Genomic DNA, 16,049 nt, shown 5'->3' on the forward strand with positions numbered 1-16,049 from the left:
GTTTCGCCAGTCCGCACTTGTAACTATGCGTGCCACTGTAGATCGGATGTCACGGGCCGAATATCACAACAAAACATCATCACCAGCGGATCTGCACTCGCCTGCATCTCGCCTGGCGGCACGCCGACACCGCCCGCTCGGTCACTCGGTTGCTTCGAGCTTCTTTCGTCGTTTGGTACACCACAACGCTTTAATACTACGACGCCACCAGAGAAGGTAAGAACGCCGCAACACCGCCCCAAGCCCGCGGCCTCGAAACTCATCTTAGCGTGGCAAGAAGAGTAAAAACGAAAACGAAAACAAATCGCAAATTGACTGTGACGACGCCCCTCGAAGCCGCTGCGACCCTGTGTGACGCGGGTGTGGGGGCGCGATACTCGCGTTTGTTGTTTGTTTTGTGCAAGTACCGCCTGCCGTCGATGAGCAGAATCAACCGCATCCATCATCCCGCGCCCGCCCACCGCCCGGGCGGCTGAGAAACGACGCCCCATCTTGCCGCAATCCCCGCCTGATTCACCGACGGTTTTGATAATGAACTTTCTCATCTAAAATAGAACACACATCGCAAGCGACACGACCGTTACGGGGGTTCGGTTTCGCCTAGAACAACACCGCGGGTTCGTCTGAAAAGCGACCCAAAAAGGATGAACCAACGACTGGTTCGACGATTCGGATGATTCCTTCGTACGACGGAGCAGCATAAAGTTCAGTGTGCTGCGCTGGGAACGCGCGAGAACTAAATCAGGAACGTGATCAGTGTTTCGCTACTGTCCACGCGTATCTCCGTGATATCCTCCGTGCAGTTGCTACGTCTCATCGGGAAAGACGAAACCACCGGACGTTTTGGCGAAAACGGCGCCGTCGCCGCTCGTAATGTTCTCTCGGACGGGCCAACTTCTTAAGCGGCTGGCCGTTTTGGACTTTGACCACACGGTGTGCGAGCATAACACGGACATTGTGGTGAGAGATCTGCTCGGCCCCGATGGTATCCCGCCGGAGGTGCGCAGTATTCTGCGCTCGTGTGGCTGGATTCCGTACATGCAGCGCGTCTTTCGATTGCTCCACCAGGCCGGCTTCAAACCGATGGACATTGCGTCGGCGATCCGCGGCATCCCGGAAGTGCCGGGCATGAAGGCGTGCATTGCCAATCTTGTACGACACGGATTTCACGTGATCATCATCAGCGACTCGAACTCGGAGTTTATTCGCCTGTGGAACGATTTCAACGACATTGGACGCCACGTGCACAGTGTGTTCACCAATCCGGCCATCGTCGCTGACCACCTTGCCAATATAGGCAGAACCCTTCCCACTCCACTAAAAACCAACCTATCCCGCCGCGATGCCCTCAAAAAACTACAAAACGCCACTGCTAAAAACTGGCAACAAACCTGGTTTAAGACTACAAACCGCCCTCTCAGATATATCAAAACTTCCACCCTCCCCTGGGTCGACACCCTTTCAAGCCAAAATCAAAAGGCCCTAACCCGTCTCAGGATCGGTCATTCCCGTCTTACCCACTCCCACCTCTTCAATAAATCCAGCCCACCCCTCTGCCAATTCTGCGGAGTCACCATCACCACAACACACATCATTAGAGACTGCCTAGGATATGACTCAGAAAGACAAATCTGTAAAATTGACAACAACATCTCCATAGCCCTCTCTAACCACCCCTCCGAAGAACGCAAACTCCTCAATTTCCTCAGACGAACAGGACTTATTAACAAACTATAGCTCCCCCTACACTTACCCCCACTCACCAAAACAAACCATAAATAAGCATTTTAAAACAGACTGTTTGACCTCACCGTCCAGTCACCAAAAATGCTTCCCCATTTTTGCCACCCGCCCTACCCCATCTTCCTCCCTCCCTGGCCCATAACCCCCCTCGTCCCACCAAAACCCCCTCTCCCCAAATAACCCCCACAACAACGGACCAACAAACACACTGACCAAACCTATCCGCCCTCCCACCAATTACAATTACCCAAAGCATTTTAAAACAGACTGTTTTGACTTCACCGTCCAGTCACCAAAAATGCATCCCCATTTTTGCCACTCACCCTACTCCATCTTCCTCCCTCCCTGGCCCAAAACCCCCTTCTCCCCCAAAACCCCCCTCTCCCCAAATAACCCCCACAACAACGGACCAACAAACCAACTGACAATACCAATCCGCCCTCCCTCCAATTACAAGCATCTAAGAATTTAAAACTGACTTATCGACTTCACCGTCCAATCACTAAATATGCATCCCCAAAACACCTCCCACCACATCCCATCTTCCAAAGAATTCCCCCAGTAATATCCACACTCATAAAAGACTACATCCGCCAAACTCCCCACCCTAAGCCCGATCACTAACAAACCATATAGATAATCACTACAGTATACTAATGCTCCAAGGCCCGTAGCAGGGCAAAGGATGCACTAACACCAAAAAGCAACAAAACCTCCAAGTCAAAAGCCAGCCAGCTCTTCCAGAGCCAGCACTATTGATCTCCACATCCCCACTGCATTCACAGAAGACCGAGGCCCCCAGCCCAGAGTCTCTAGAATGTCCCACCCTCCCGACAGAGGCGAAAGGGCCTAAGGCCTAAAGACTCTTAAAACTTTAAAAAACAAAACAAAAAACCAATCCGGCCAAGTTCGACAGCGGCGGACTGCTGGAGCTGCGGCCCTACCACTACCAGACGGAGTGTGCGCTCAGCTCGAAGAATCTATGCAAAGGCAAAATCCTGGCCGACTTCTTGCGCCGCCAGCACGACGAACACCACGTGGAGTACGAGAAGATCTTTTACGCGGGCGACGGCAAAAATGATGTCTGTCCCATGCTGCGGCTGGCCAGTAACGGTTACGCGTGCGCCAGGCGCGGCTACGCGTGTCACGATGCACTGCAGAGTGCGATCGGCAATCTCGGCTACAAGTACACTGCCAAAGTGCTGCAATGGAGCGATGGCCACGAACTAAGTAACCTCATATGGACTGAATTGCAGGACTGATGTTTAGGTGTAAAACTGTTTTGTTTTTCGATCTTTGTATGCGATTCACGTGCTTTTGCATCTGATGTGCACCAACGAGAGGACGATCGGTGCGGTTTTTTGTGCCGCATTTTCGCGATGTAATAAATTTAAGTCTGTTTTTAATAAAGTCGATTAGTTTGCGTAAATCAAATAACTCTGCTGGCTTGAACTGACAACGGCAATGATGAGCAGATCGCACCGTGATGGTTTGAAAAATCAAACCAAAATTGCGCGAAATACCAACAAGTTTCCGTGTAGTACTGTACGCAGCGAAAGAAAGAGAAAGAGCTACTCAGGTGTTTTCGTTTATTCTTGCTTTGCGTTGAAGGCAAATGTCAAACCCGGCGCAGAGCAGGAGTTTGCATTTGGTCGCGCCCAGAATAATTTTTGCAGAGTGACGATGTCCACGACCGCTAAACTTACCTTCGTGGCTGCTTGTTTCGCCAGCGGGGGTCTGATCGCTTACGTCCACTACAGCCAGGCCGCTGACCGGTAAGCGGACGCAAAAGGGTGCCAATCCTCGACTTCGGTTTAACCGATGCTTTGTCTCTTGCTCTTGCCCGCAACGGCGGACCCCTAGTGAACGGCTACACGACGGTGTGAGGCGAGACGTCGAACGGCAGCGCCTGAAGGGACTATCGGAGGCCACAGGCAGTGAGACGACTGTTATCGAGACAACGGCGGGATCTGGCGGCACTTTGCAACGGTGATAAAATGGCAAGGAAAGAAGTCATCTAATCTTCTGGGTGGAGTTGATGTTTTGCGTAGTGCGTAATAGAAATGCGTAATATCGTGCTGTGTACGGGGTGTTCACTTGAAAATTTCTTTTTCTCTTCATTTGAAATCTCAACGGGAAAAGGTGACGAGATCGGAAAGGTTTGTATCGATTGTTCATTGTGCTGAGACATTGCAACCTCTTTTCCGCCGGTCGATGCAATAAAACTAAATCAGGATGCCATGAAAAGTCAAACGCTAACGTGTCGTTTGAACGGATTTTTATTTCATAAAGGAATTCACGTTTTGAGTTTGCCTTTTAATTATGCTCTTTTTAAACTAAACAATCACATTGGAAATTCAAAGAGAAGACTACAAACAAAAAAATCGATAAAATCGAACGGCAAACCTACGGATGAATGTCTATTCGCTTTAAATGCGGATTCAACTGATTAAAATTATGCTCGCCAGATCGTTATTCGTTATTCACTTGGTGTGCTGCGCTGGTTTATGATGAGTTTTGTGCGCTGGCCAATGGGATTGCTGACACGCCCGTGAGCAATACGACGTATTCCAGCAACAGTAGTAGCTGGCTGGCTTTTCGCACACGCAGCACTGAAATGAGCCACATGTTATTCGAAGATCAGGGAGCGCGATTCAGCACACTACCCGTTTCATTCATCAACCTACCCATTGCTTTTTCTTCACCTCCGCGATGCGATTGTTGTGCGAGTTTTTCAGCGATTCAATGGCCGAGCGGTGCCGTTCGTTATAATCCCGCACGATCTGCAGTGCCACCTCCTTCACCTTCTCCAGATCGTGAGCTTGGTCGAGCTGTGATTTGACCTAGAAGAAGACCGACAACTTTCATTGTGTATCCCGTTTCGGCACCAACGCTGCCCTAGCGTTTTACCCAATTGAGATCGATGTCTCCCTGGGTCATCTTCAGATTTTGTTTCGTGCGCGGCAATCGAGGAGTGGGGTTGATGGTGGCGACTGCGACACCGTTGCTCGTGCTAACACTGTGCTGCGGCGAAACATTCACCGCCACGGGCGCTTTTTTCTGCAATAGAAAACACTAAGTTACGAATGTGAACGAAAAGCTACGGTTTACGGTGTTACATTTGGAGTAGTGACGTCCGATGCCGTTCCGTTGTTCATTTTTTGTTTTTTGGACGGTTTGGACGACGTTGGATTCTCACTGTGCCGCTTCAATAAACTGTGTCGGGTAGCTTTATTTGGAGTCTCCAAGTTGTCCCCGAACTGATCACTACTTCCAAATGAGAATCTTTCTCGGGGCCCATCTAGAAGCGCCTGATGTTTGGTCAGCTCCCTCATCGCCGCCTCGTAACCACTTTTTCGAGGGTTAATTTTCAGCGTCCGCGGGTCTGTATCGATCGGTTTGACACACGCAGCTGGTACCAAAGCCCGCGTATGTTCGCCGAAGAATCGTACGTCATATTTGTTGTTCAGCACGCGCACCACCTTCGCCGGCCAGTACTGAAAGCTCTTCTGTTTGGCGTAGACCAGCTCGTGGCGCGTTGCGCACGGCCGGGTGAACCAGTCCGGTTCGATTCTTTCATTCGAATGTCGAAAGCAATCCGGACACTGGTTTATCTCGGCCATATCGTAAACGCAGTCTGCCAACAGGTACATCACAGCAATGTACTCTCCCGACGACACTGCCGGAGGGAAGGAAAAGTATGAATAAGCATTCCGTTGTGATACCGCCAATGATCATCACTCTTCGAATACCTCCATGGATGATGGCCACATTATGCACAACGTCTTGCAGATCGACCTGGAACTCTTGCAGCGTAGTGTACCGGTCCGTGGCGACTGCCTTCAGTATGTCGTCGAGAGATTTTGGAAAACGGAGTAGCAACCGTTTGCAGATTTCGATCACCTTTCGTTCCATACCGGACCGGCTGCTCGGTTGCATCAGTTTCGTCGCCGAGAACGTGTCATCTGGTAGCTGAAAACAAAAGAGCGGAATCACAGCGTTAGTATGGTTCGCGATGTCCACTTTTTGCGCATTCAACTACCGACCCACGTCCGGTATCGTTGCATCATGAAGTCGAGCAAATAGTTGAGTTCCCGTTTGGTCAAATTGGCGGTAGAACCTGCTTCCCGTTGGAGACGACAAGCGTAGCAGTAACGATGCATTAAATCTTCTTCCGTACCACTGGCCGCGGCCGAATTTGTATCGTCTTCCGGTTTAACGTGTGGTGTACTAAGCCGTTCCCGACGATTCGGTAGACGAACAATGCACACAAACTCTGGCTCGTCTACCTCGCACATCGTGTGCTTCGTGTCCTGCTCTTCTTGTTTCACCGTGGAATCCTCTAGTTCGGATCCCGAACATTCATGCTTCACAGTGCCATCTTGCAACTGCCGCTCGTTTAGTAGCGACGATTCTTCATCCGTCACTTCTAACAACACCGAGGTGTCCTCAGATTGGGACTCGTCCATCGTGGAATCGTTGCTGTTCTCCTCCGTCAACGTTACTGAGGCCATCGATTGACGCCCGGTGCGTTTAAGCGTTTCAATCCCTCCGAATGAGGACACTGTTATGCGCTGATGCTTCGAAATGAACTGCTCCAACTCAAGCTGCTTCTCGTGCGACGTTTTGGCGCAGTTCTTATGGAAGCTGCGCATGCAAGACTCACATTTAACCATGCTCTCGTACGTGGCACTCGTAGCCGTAGCCAAGTGGCACTCGTAACACCAATAATCGGGCTGCTCCTCCGCAAAAAACTGCTGGTCTTGCCATTTTGGTAGTGCGTACCAGGCGGAAGGCGGTTTTTGCTTGCTCCGTCCTCGCGGGGAACTACTTTCGATCAGCAAGTTCTCCGTCACGGCGTACTTGAGCTGTTCCGTTATATAGTCTAGACACGGGGGAGAGAATTGATTATGGAATGTTGGATCCCAGTGTTTTGCCATTTTAGTTTCCCCCACAAACACCAACCTGCACTAAATTCCTCGGAACGCTGCTTTTTTAACTGATTCACAAGCCGGTTGTGTTCGAGTTTTTCGTCCGGAGCCCCAATTAGTTTGGTCCAAACGCGTTTGATAAAGTCCGGACAAGTGTTTTTCGGATGCGGAGACCCCATTTCGTACAACTTTCGGACAATACGATTGTTAAAAACGAAGGTTAGTATTTATTATTTACTCTTTTCTTCCCTTCGCTGCACTCTTTTTTCGATTACTTTGACAAATGTCAGGACACAGGACCAAATGAGAATCGTAGAATCACCACCTGGGCCACACAAGTATTTCCCGTTTCCATTTTGGAGAGGAAACTGAAATAGATACAAGTTACATGGAATGTATTAAAAGAATATTTTTAATGATGAGAAGCGAATCTAAAACACACTAGTTGATCGGGTATCAAGGACACAAATGCTTAAAACAGTTAGGATTCTTTTCTTACCCCCGATGCTGTCAGTGGTAATTGTCATCGAAGGAAACTGGCAGCACAAACGACCGCGCTTGATTAAAGTTTTGTTATTTGTTTGCGTTGCGCTTTCGTGTCTCCGATTTAGGTGTAGCGATTTATACATTAGTTTGTGCTTTATTCCACGCCTAAAGCAATTGATCATACTGCGGACGAAGCCGGCTTGCAGCAGAGAGTTATTAAAAAGTTAAAAATCGATTTACATTTGGTCATGTAGGTGTTTATTCGGAATGCTGAGATGGGCGTGCCTTTGCCATTAATATGGCCATAATGACGTTTCATGTCTGCTCGCGTGCGAAGGGTTCGTGTTAATCGTTTGCCATTTATTTTCAGCCTGTAAAACTTTACAATGGTTTGGCTGGAATCTTGCTGGTCTCCGTGCATTTGGACCAACTCCGTTAAGACGGGAAGCTATGCCGTGGCAGTTTACACAGTGGCAGCTTCGATCGTACTGATTACGATGGTAAGGAATGCGGCGAGGACCTCAATTCATTTAATCATTTGAGTTTGTTATGGCCGTTTGGTTAGATTACTTACATGCTGCTCGGAGGCGATTCGTCCCAGCTGTACTCTCCGTTGTTTGAGACGGACATCCGCGATTCGATGCAGGTCGTGGGGGGATTTTTTATCTTCTACCTCCTGCTGCTGATTTTGTCCTCCGGAGGAATTTGCTATTCACTGAAAACCACTTACCGTGGTTGGATGTTACCATGGTTGGGCCTTTTCGGCGTTGCCATCCTGTTCCAGTTGGTGTTCGGGTTGTGGCTGATTGGAGGATACTATATTTATGTAAGTGAAGAGTTTCAACCGTATGGGGAAATTTGCACCTAATAATTTCTGCCTCTTTTTTCGCGCAGCTTCAACAAACACTCTCGAGTCTGATTTTGTGGGTTTGGATGGCCTATAATGTATGTCGGAATATCTTACACTACATTTAAGAAAGTTTAAATAACCGTCACGTTTGTCATTCGCAGATTTATTGCTGGATGTGCGTCTATTCGCAGTATCAGATCTTCGTGATTCTTCAGTCTCCAAACATAGAATTACTGATGCCTTAGGGAAAGGCAGGCGCTAGTATCATTAGCATAAACTTCCAAATGTATTCAGATATATCTAAGCATTTTTCAATCCAGTAATCAAGGGCTAACGTCCACCATTTTGGTGGTGCTTTTTCACCATTTGTCAATGGTGGCACTGTAGTTAAACAGAATCTCCTACTCACATTTCATTTCCCATTACGATGGTACAAAATGTATAAGGAACTAGATGTTAAGCACAAATCAAATTTTATACACTTTGACATAGAAGCATAGGTTTAGTTGGCTGACTGAAGTGAATTCACGCCGTCCGAGTAACAAACCAACAAACAATATTTTTACTAAATAAAAGTGAAATTTCAAACGAAAATCAGCAACTCACCTATTCTTTTCTTTACTTTCCAAGGCGAAGAACATTGTGGAATTTGCTAGAAAATCACTGCCCCAGTCGAAAATGTTACAACTATTGTTTGCTATTGGTAGCCCGATGAAAATGAGGCTGGCTAGGTCTCGACAAACGTCAAACAGCTTCGTTCTTTCTCTTTCTGGTCTTCCGCGTGGTCGTTCGCGTATCTTTCCTATGAGTCGGACATTAGTCAACTTTTTACCCATCGCTAGAAAAGGGCAACACGGAACGGCAGGTCGCAACACGTTACTTTCGTATCAAAAGAGCAGTCCGCGAAAAATGTGTTGATTCGGCGAATCGCACATCATCTACGCAGGCATGCCAATCTGCGAGCTACCAATCTCGTGCAAACTTTTGTGATATTTAGCGTTTAGTTCGTCGAAGTAGAGTAAACACGCAGTACGGAGTCGTGGCGCAGCGACAAAGCGAGGAAAAAGCAGTGGTTTTCTTGCTTTTTTCGGCCCATCGCTCAGAGTGGCCAGCCTGGCTTTCCTTTGGGGTGTCGGGCAGCGATTTGGCTCACTGTGTGTTATTATTTTCTATTGAGTTCATTTTTCGTCGGCCCGCGCATGCTGTTGCCTATCAGTGTGTGTATGTGTGTTTTGTGAAAAACTTCACGAAATTGCTCGGGGCTCAAGGAAACCCCTGGAAGCCGCGCAAAAGCGTCGCCCGCGCTTATGTAAACGGTGTGATAAACGCAGAATCGCCTTGTCGGTGGGTTGGTTGTGATTGAAAACCAGAACTGTTGCAGCGGACACTGCACAAAGCGAACCTACGCCATTCAACGGAACTGTTTTTCTTCGCAAGTCATCGCAAGCTTACAGTCGCACCTCGCGATAGACAAAAGAAATTTGCAGCTTCCCCATTGTAAAGTGGGAGCGTTGGCCGTTCGATCGGTGCCCTCAACCCCAAAATAGGAAGAAAATCTTGCAGTGCACCATCTCGCTCGCTCCTCCGTGGGGCAGATCGAAAAAAGGAAACATCAGTCACGGCACGGAACGGAAAACGCGAGTGAGCGAAAGAGAGGGAACCATCCGACCGTTCGAGAAGTATTGTTAGTGGGGTAAACCGGAAGAAACCATCGAGCAGCAGTGTTGAGCCAGCGAAACATCTTCGATCGCAGGAAGCTGCAACAGTAAATCAGCGCACACATTCGCACGCACCTAAATCCCATAGCTCAGCGCGGAAAATGTCCACTCCAGCTCGCAGAAGATTGATGAGAGATTTCAAAAGGTAATGTGTTCCGACCACCGCGACTAGGCGAGTGCGATCATACATCGAAAACCTCCCCACGGCCACAGTTTAATCCAGCGTGACGAATTTTCAGCATTTTATATAATCTCTTCCATCGTGATAGTCGCTCGGCTGCACAAACCATGTTTGTGTCGTTGACATGCCTAACATGCAAACAGGCGGTGCCACCAACGGAAGGGTTGTCATGACAGTGTCGTAAATTCTCCAGCCTGCCCTGTTCGTCCTCAGAGGTTCTTTTATAGGGAATCCTTTCGTAGTTTCATAAGTTTGCTTGTTCGGCAGTGGCAGGAATTCGATCCAACACCAACACAGATGTCGCTGGCTTGGTGTGCGAAGCGTGTTTTAAAAATAATACCGAACGTAGACAAACCACCAAACAAGCCGAAATACTTGAAGGGCTACAACGGGGGACGCTGATCAGGGGTGTTTTTGAAGAGGAGCATTCGACCTTGTAGTAAATGTCGCTTAGAATACGGACCTAACATGGATGCCCTTGGATTGGTGTACGTGTGCCTGGCGATTTCGCGAGCTGTGACCAGCGCTGTGTGCGTACAACGAAGTACACACAAAAACGCAAACTGCGCTCTCGGCTAGTGCGAAAAGCGTCTAAGGACACCGGAATATGCGGCTGAATTATCCTTCCCGTGGCTATTAGCTATCGGTTGGGTTCTATCGGTTATTAAATTAAGTAAAATCATTATTTTGCTTTTGACCGTCGAGCATGTGACGCAAACCACTCGACAAATACTTCTAGTGCATTGATCCTACCACTCATAAGGCTCTACTGCTTCGAAAGTGAAACACGGCCTGCTGATCGTGCATCATGTGCAAGCTATTACCTCTACCGCAAGCGTTTGGCATAGACACACTGACACCGAAACGTTAAAATGAACCACTTTTTTGCTACATTGAACCCAAGTCTCCTTCCTGTGCAGGCGAAACGCCACCTCGGAATTCCCAAATGGAGGTTGGCCGCGAAAAAATAGCAATTCCTTGGCGGTTCGCGTATCTTCGTCGTTTCACTCTCAACGGGTGAGAAAAATCAAAAAGAGAAGAAGAGCACTTGGTCCTAGATTACGAAAAAGTTTATTTTCGTAGTCTAAACACTGTTATATATATGCTCGGCCACCACCAACACCATTCACCGGGGACGGTGCACATAAGAGAGTGTTTCGCGAGAACGCCGCATGAAGATGGTTCACTATCGGGAAGCTGAACTCAGAGGGTGGTGAATTTTCGTCAAATTGTAGTAGCGGTTGTTCCGTTTGATTGGATTCGTCTCTAGCTTGGGTTCATTGCATTGCACGTGAATAACTAATGGACAGCTTGCATATTATTTTGTTGCAGAGGACCTTCAAGCAGCTGATGTTAAACGAAATGTTGGAAGCAGTACATCGTTCCGATGGGGGGGAGCACAGACCTGACGCGTCCTTGGAACGAAATGCAAGCAATTAACCTAAAGCGCCGGTGGCAACCGGAGTTAAAGTACGCAGGAATTATGGCATATTTGCATATCTTGTTGAATGCAATCGGTCACTAATTGACGCAATGAACCCCCTGGATACACTGTGGACAGGAGCTTTTAATATTTATTTGTAGGAACAAATCCCGCTCAGAAAAGGTTGATCCTTTAACCCGAACAAAATGAATCTTTAAGCGGTCAAAACCTTTCCTAAGTGCAGGTCAACAGCTGTATGGACTTACGCAGGCTTCAATTACATCCCTATCACTGCAACACGCCTTTAAGACAAATACAGCTCCTATCAGCTTATGCTCGTTCAGTGTCATCTGCACCAATTCGTGCAGTTGACTTACTGAAGGCTCAGTGATACGTAAAAGCGGCGATAGTGGCGATGTGGGCATTCTTTTGTACTGGCATTATTATTCCCAGCGGCAATGATAACCTTCTATTGGTGCGGCGTGATCATGTGTGACCACGTGGTGCAGGATTATCGATTCGAACTTGACCGGAGATGCTTTGGCCGTGATTTGTGCCGTTTGCATCTCGCTACACCCAATCTGCATCTATTGTGCAATGTATAGGGGCCATGCTTCTGTCCCCCGGGGCACACTCCGTGCACAAGTCCATGACACCTGAATACGCATAACAAGTAACATTGATAACCCAAAGCGGGTGGGTTAAGCGTAAATAATAAACCAATGAGGGATCAGTTCCCCCTATTCATTGCCGCATCTCTTTATTCAAACGCGAATATTTGTACTGAAACCTTGTGTCGTTCATACCACTCATTGGCCGCACATTTCTTCCACAGGCTGCAGGAGGATCCACCGACCGGTGTGTCCGGTGCGCCGACCGACAACAATATAATGATCTGGAATGCTGTGATTTTTGGGCCACATGACACACCCTTCGAGGATGGCACATTTAAGCTGACGATAGAGTTCACCGAGGAATACCCGAACAAGCCGCCGACGGTGCGGTTCGTGTCGAAAATGTTCCATCCAAACGTGTACGCGGACGGTGGAATCTGTTTGGACATTTTGCAAAACAGATGGAGCCCCACGTATGACGTGTCGGCCATTCTTACATCGATTCAGGTTAGAATTCAAGTGACATCTCGCTCTGTGGATATGGTGAGCGGTGCTTATTGATTTTCGCTCCCTTCTTCTGCTCTCCCACAGTCATTACTAAGCGATCCAAATCCCAACTCGCCAGCCAATTCAATGGCCGCCCAACTCTACAAAGAAAATCGCAGAGAGTACGAGAAACGAGTGAAAGCTTGCGTCGAGCAAAGTTTTATCGACTAGCCCCGTTTCCTGCTGTCGCTGTCCTTGCCCTTACCGTCATCATCATCATCAGTGTTGTCGATGTGCGTCATCTTATTCGGTCGGCGATGGTTACCGACACCTAACCTGAACCGGGTGTCCTTTGCCAATTTATTACCCCACGAGCACAATACCTTTCCCAGCAGTTGTTGATCCGATGTTGTGCCCAAACAGCGGCGAAAAGGCTCCCGAGATAGACCTCCAGCTACAAACCATGTCAGTTACACGTTACTTTCCCTAGTTTATTGGCTACGACGAAGAGTTGGCTACTTAAAAATGTCCTGTCAATCGATACATGAAAATTATGGAAGAACTAGCAGAAAAAAACACAGTTATTGCAATAATCGTCAGTAGGACTCACAAAATCGGGAGAAAGACAGCATCTTCCCCAAGAAGCTACTACTTTCCATCGAAAGTCCTGTTTTTGGAAGGCTCACTATCGTGGCGTATGGGCGGAGCGAAAGGCGTGTGTTCTTTGAAAATTCCTGGTAGTGCCGTAGCGTAGATCACACTCGGCACCTCGGCACGGTAGCAGCTGCCAGGATAGAAACACTAGCTGCTCTGAGAGCGGACAGCTAGTAGGAGTTGGCCAAAAGTTATTGCGTTTTTCGTCGTTCACAAAGGAAGTATAAACTATATATGATATATAGATATGTATGCATATATTATTGTAAGACCTGTCGACCTTGCAATGAAAGGAGAGGTTATGGTGTTTGAAACAGAATAAAATGATATCGAAGAATGTCACTTAGGCTAATCATCATTACAGTAAAATAATTATGTACACGATAAATTGCGCGCCACCATTGGGCAACGGGTGTGTTAGCACCGACCGTCTTCTGGGTATGCCACACTTAGTCCTTTCAGTAACATTTAGCAGACACAAAACACGCACTCACATTCAAAGGGGGTTGAAGTGGTAACGATGCAAGAGGGCGAAGCGTTCGATGTCGATCTTCTAACTAAAGTGGGAAACGAAACTTCAAGAATATTCGAGGAGGCGACGCCGCGGTACTGATAACGCCGAGAAGAGAGTGGAGGTCGTCGGCTCTTTAAAGTAAATCGAAATTTTCGCATTAGATTCGGAGTACTAACTTTGAAAGATATCGTTTTTCTCTAAATGACCCACTGGTGGCAGGATTAAACAGTATACTGTCAACGTTTGAATTCAACCAAACAGCGTAGGGATAAAAACGGTGGTAAAAACCGGTGGGAAAACCGTCAGTGACATTCCTATGCACTGTGAAAGGCGGAATTGTGTAATGATGAATGCGTTACTGTAGGTGGTACGGAGCGAAAATTTTCTTATGAATATGTTCCGGGAATCAAGCTTCCATAACTGTGCAACAAATTTTCCCATTGGAAACAGAATGATACAAACCGTACGCAAACTATGTTTAATTCTATGTTGAAACTAGAATCAAAACTAACGAGTGCCGTTGCTTCGAACCTGCGCAAACGAGGGCTTCTTTTCCGTTACGGAACATTCTTAACGGCGGCGCTATTTCATAGCTTTCCGTCCGTCGCCACTAGTGTTCCTCCTATTCGAATTCTTTTGGCCAACGGCTTTCCGTGACATCCTGTGAGATGAGAAGTCGCCGAAGACTACGCGCGCAAGGACAAAGACAGCAACAAGGGAACGAAACGATACAGTCACGGCGAGAGGAAGCACCAAGTTTAACTTCTTACAACAAAACAGAAACACACTTCGCACACACAATGGTTGCACTATTTAGTGCTGCGAAGCAATGCAACTACTGCATGTGTGAAACAATAAACGATAGCCAACAAAAACCTTGTAACAAAATATAAAAATAGTAAAATAAAGCGAATACAAATCTAACAGTGGTTAACGTGCATTTATTTGGTCAATAGTGTAATAATCTTTCCGTTTCGTAATGAGATTCACTACTTAGCTATCTGACATAAACTTAACCAACGGCCGTGATCACGCTTCCATCATACGACATGTGCGGCTGGTTCTTTGAACGGTCGCGATCAACACTGGGACTGGCTGATCTCGTTCAGAATACTATTGCAAAATGCAAAAACATCAACAATTCAAAAAATACATTATTATGATACCGTACCGCATACGGTACCGCATACGCATACATACGGTTTACATTGCACGAAACAATTATTCATATTCATGTTTTGATAAAGTAAATCGAACATCATGTAGATCATTAAACGATGCCACTCGGTGTATCTGGAATTTACCGTTACCGACTGCTCTATCAACGGGGGCGAATCGTTACAGTAATTTTTTAATAATATTTCATAGACTATCGGGCTTGAGTTAAAACCTAAAAGATCCGAACCGACGTGAACCGATTATAGTACGTGTTGGGTGGTCCTAATTAACGGTCTATAATTGCGTGTGAGCAGACGGTTGTAGTTACGCACTGCAAATAAAAGAAATTCGGTGCGCAAAAAAACTAAAAATATTATAAAAATATTCAGAAATCTATTTATTTATCTTCAATTTCTGTTTTCTCGGACCAAAAGCAGGAATGTAAACACGTTTTTCGGTTTTATATTTTAAACCTGCCACACGAAGCGTAAACGCTTTGGCATTACAAATTAATTTTACGCTAGTTTTAACGCCTCGTGTGGCCTCCCAGTGAGAAGCCATAAAAAGCACGGTCCACAATTATGGTAAAAAAATTCAGTATCCGGTTGTAACAAAAGTTTGTATGGTTTTGAAAACTGATACCGATGATTGGTCATGGATCCCGCATCCATAGTGAGCTGAATGTGTTTAAGTCCGACAACAACACCAACAAAACTCGCCAACACAGTATCCCTTGCAGGATATTCTGTGCAAATTGATGGTGCTGCCGTTAAAACATTCAACAGCCTACAACCCCATGCATGAAACGTTGCCAAATGAAATTGGTACTCCGTCATCTGATCAGCCATCGTGCAGTAAATACTAAGTAACAATGAGAATTGAATTGGAATTGTAAATTAACTTGGATAATAAGCGACAAACAATACGATAATGGTTAATAAGATAAGCAGAACTACAAAAGTGGTGGCCAACGGAGAAAATGCGGTTACATGGCGAACGATAGGGTAAGTTAAAAAAAGCAGTTAGGCATACAACAGCATTTTCAAACGCAAAGAATTCGAATCGATTTCCCTTTTCACTCGTGAGAATTTGGTCTCAAAAGGGAATTTGAGTGACAATTTCGGAAGGGAATTTCGCTTCGGGAAACAGGCAAAAAACAGAGCCCAGGAACGCAAAAGGGAAATAGGGGAAAGGAAATAGGGGAAATAAGGGAAATAGGAAGTCAAAAATATAGATTTTCAGAAAATTTGAATTTAGGATAAACTAGCAGACCCGTTAGTATAAAAATAAA

The 16,049-nt window shown here is 46.7% G+C and overlaps 5 protein-coding genes across 5 annotated transcripts; 4 read left to right on the forward strand and 1 right to left on the reverse strand.

The window, feature by feature from the left end:
* Positions 1-83: 83 nt before the first annotated feature.
* LOC131209809 (pyridoxal phosphate phosphatase PHOSPHO2) lies at positions 84-3,166 on the forward strand. Its single transcript, XM_058202953.1, has 3 exons — positions 84-216; positions 555-1,272; positions 2,652-3,166. The coding sequence occupies exons 2-3, from the start codon at positions 874-876 to the stop codon at positions 3,003-3,005; spliced, it is 753 nt and encodes a 250-aa protein (XP_058058936.1). The 5' UTR covers positions 84-216; positions 555-873; the 3' UTR covers positions 3,006-3,166.
* A 213-nt stretch (positions 3,167-3,379) lies between these two features.
* On the forward strand, positions 3,380-4,136 carry LOC131209549 (uncharacterized). The gene is made up of 2 exons (XM_058202638.1): positions 3,380-3,518; positions 3,607-4,136. The coding sequence occupies exons 1-2, from the start codon at positions 3,427-3,429 to the stop codon at positions 3,734-3,736; spliced, it is 222 nt and encodes a 73-aa protein (XP_058058621.1). The 5' UTR covers positions 3,380-3,426; the 3' UTR covers positions 3,737-4,136.
* LOC131207113 (zinc finger MYND domain-containing protein 11-like) lies at positions 4,013-6,853 on the reverse strand. The gene is made up of 7 exons (XM_058199721.1): positions 6,709-6,853; positions 5,790-6,628; positions 5,496-5,715; positions 4,863-5,422; positions 4,654-4,803; positions 4,431-4,586; positions 4,013-4,355 (listed from the first exon to the last, which is right to left on the reverse strand). Exons 1-7 carry the CDS (start codon positions 6,851-6,853, stop codon positions 4,227-4,229), a joined length of 2,199 nt encoding a protein of 732 aa, XP_058055704.1. The 3' UTR covers positions 4,013-4,226.
* A 421-nt stretch (positions 6,854-7,274) lies between these two features.
* Positions 7,275-8,555, forward strand: LOC131210569 (uncharacterized). The gene is made up of 5 exons (XM_058203836.1): positions 7,275-7,410; positions 7,531-7,660; positions 7,726-7,986; positions 8,055-8,105; positions 8,172-8,555. Exons 2-5 carry the CDS (start codon positions 7,547-7,549, stop codon positions 8,253-8,255), a joined length of 510 nt encoding a protein of 169 aa, XP_058059819.1. The 5' UTR covers positions 7,275-7,410; positions 7,531-7,546; the 3' UTR covers positions 8,256-8,555.
* A 294-nt stretch (positions 8,556-8,849) lies between these two features.
* On the forward strand, positions 8,850-14,521 carry LOC131212367 (ubiquitin-conjugating enzyme E2-17 kDa). The gene is made up of 3 exons (XM_058206206.1): positions 8,850-9,873; positions 12,168-12,453; positions 12,538-14,521. The coding sequence occupies exons 1-3, from the start codon at positions 9,830-9,832 to the stop codon at positions 12,661-12,663; spliced, it is 456 nt and encodes a 151-aa protein (XP_058062189.1). The 5' UTR covers positions 8,850-9,829; the 3' UTR covers positions 12,664-14,521.
* The last annotated feature ends 1,528 nt before the right edge of the window (positions 14,522-16,049 follow it).

The sequence above is a fragment of the Anopheles bellator genome, chromosome 2 (genome assembly GCF_943735745.2).
Source record: "Anopheles bellator chromosome 2, idAnoBellAS_SP24_06.2, whole genome shotgun sequence".
Lineage (NCBI taxonomy): Eukaryota > Metazoa > Arthropoda > Insecta > Diptera > Culicidae > Anopheles > Anopheles bellator.

What these genes read in the sequence shown, in the direction of transcription:
- LOC131209809 (XM_058202953.1), top strand. Translation starts at nt 874, where the DNA reads ATGTTCTCTCGGACGGGCCAACTTCTTAAGCGGCTGGCCGTTTTGGAC. An exon ending in TGTTCACCAATCCGGCCATC is followed by an intron (nt 1,273 to 2,651) that starts GTCGCTGACCAC and finishes AATCCGGCCAAG; the next exon opens with TTCGACAGCGGCGGACTGCT.
- LOC131209549 (XM_058202638.1), top strand. Translation starts at nt 3,427, where the DNA reads ATGTCCACGACCGCTAAACTTACCTTCGTGGCTGCTTGTTTCGCCAGC. An exon ending in TACAGCCAGGCCGCTGACCG is followed by an intron (nt 3,519 to 3,606) that starts GTAAGCGGACGC and finishes GCGGACCCCTAG; the next exon opens with TGAACGGCTACACGACGGTG.
- LOC131207113 (XM_058199721.1), bottom strand. Translation starts at nt 6,853, where the DNA reads ATGGGGTCTCCGCATCCGAAAAACACTTGTCCGGACTTTATCAAACGC. An exon ending in GAGACATCGATCTCAATTGG is followed by an intron (nt 4,587 to 4,653) that starts GTAAAACGCTAG and finishes GTCTTCTTCTAG; the next exon opens with GTCAAATCACAGCTCGACCA. An exon ending in AGGTGAAGAAAAAGCAATGG is followed by an intron (nt 4,356 to 4,430) that starts GTAGGTTGATGA and finishes GGCTCATTTCAG; the next exon opens with TGCTGCGTGTGCGAAAAGCC.
- LOC131210569 (XM_058203836.1), top strand. Translation starts at nt 7,547, where the DNA reads ATGGTTTGGCTGGAATCTTGCTGGTCTCCGTGCATTTGGACCAACTCC. An exon ending in CGATCGTACTGATTACGATG is followed by an intron (nt 7,661 to 7,725) that starts GTAAGGAATGCG and finishes CCGTTTGGTTAG; the next exon opens with ATTACTTACATGCTGCTCGG. An exon ending in GGGTTTGGATGGCCTATAAT is followed by an intron (nt 8,106 to 8,171) that starts GTATGTCGGAAT and finishes TGTCATTCGCAG; the next exon opens with ATTTATTGCTGGATGTGCGT.
- LOC131212367 (XM_058206206.1), top strand. Translation starts at nt 9,830, where the DNA reads ATGTCCACTCCAGCTCGCAGAAGATTGATGAGAGATTTCAAAAG. An exon ending in TTGATGAGAGATTTCAAAAG is followed by an intron (nt 9,874 to 12,167) that starts GTAATGTGTTCC and finishes TTTCTTCCACAG; the next exon opens with GCTGCAGGAGGATCCACCGA. An exon ending in CCATTCTTACATCGATTCAG is followed by an intron (nt 12,454 to 12,537) that starts GTTAGAATTCAA and finishes GCTCTCCCACAG; the next exon opens with TCATTACTAAGCGATCCAAA.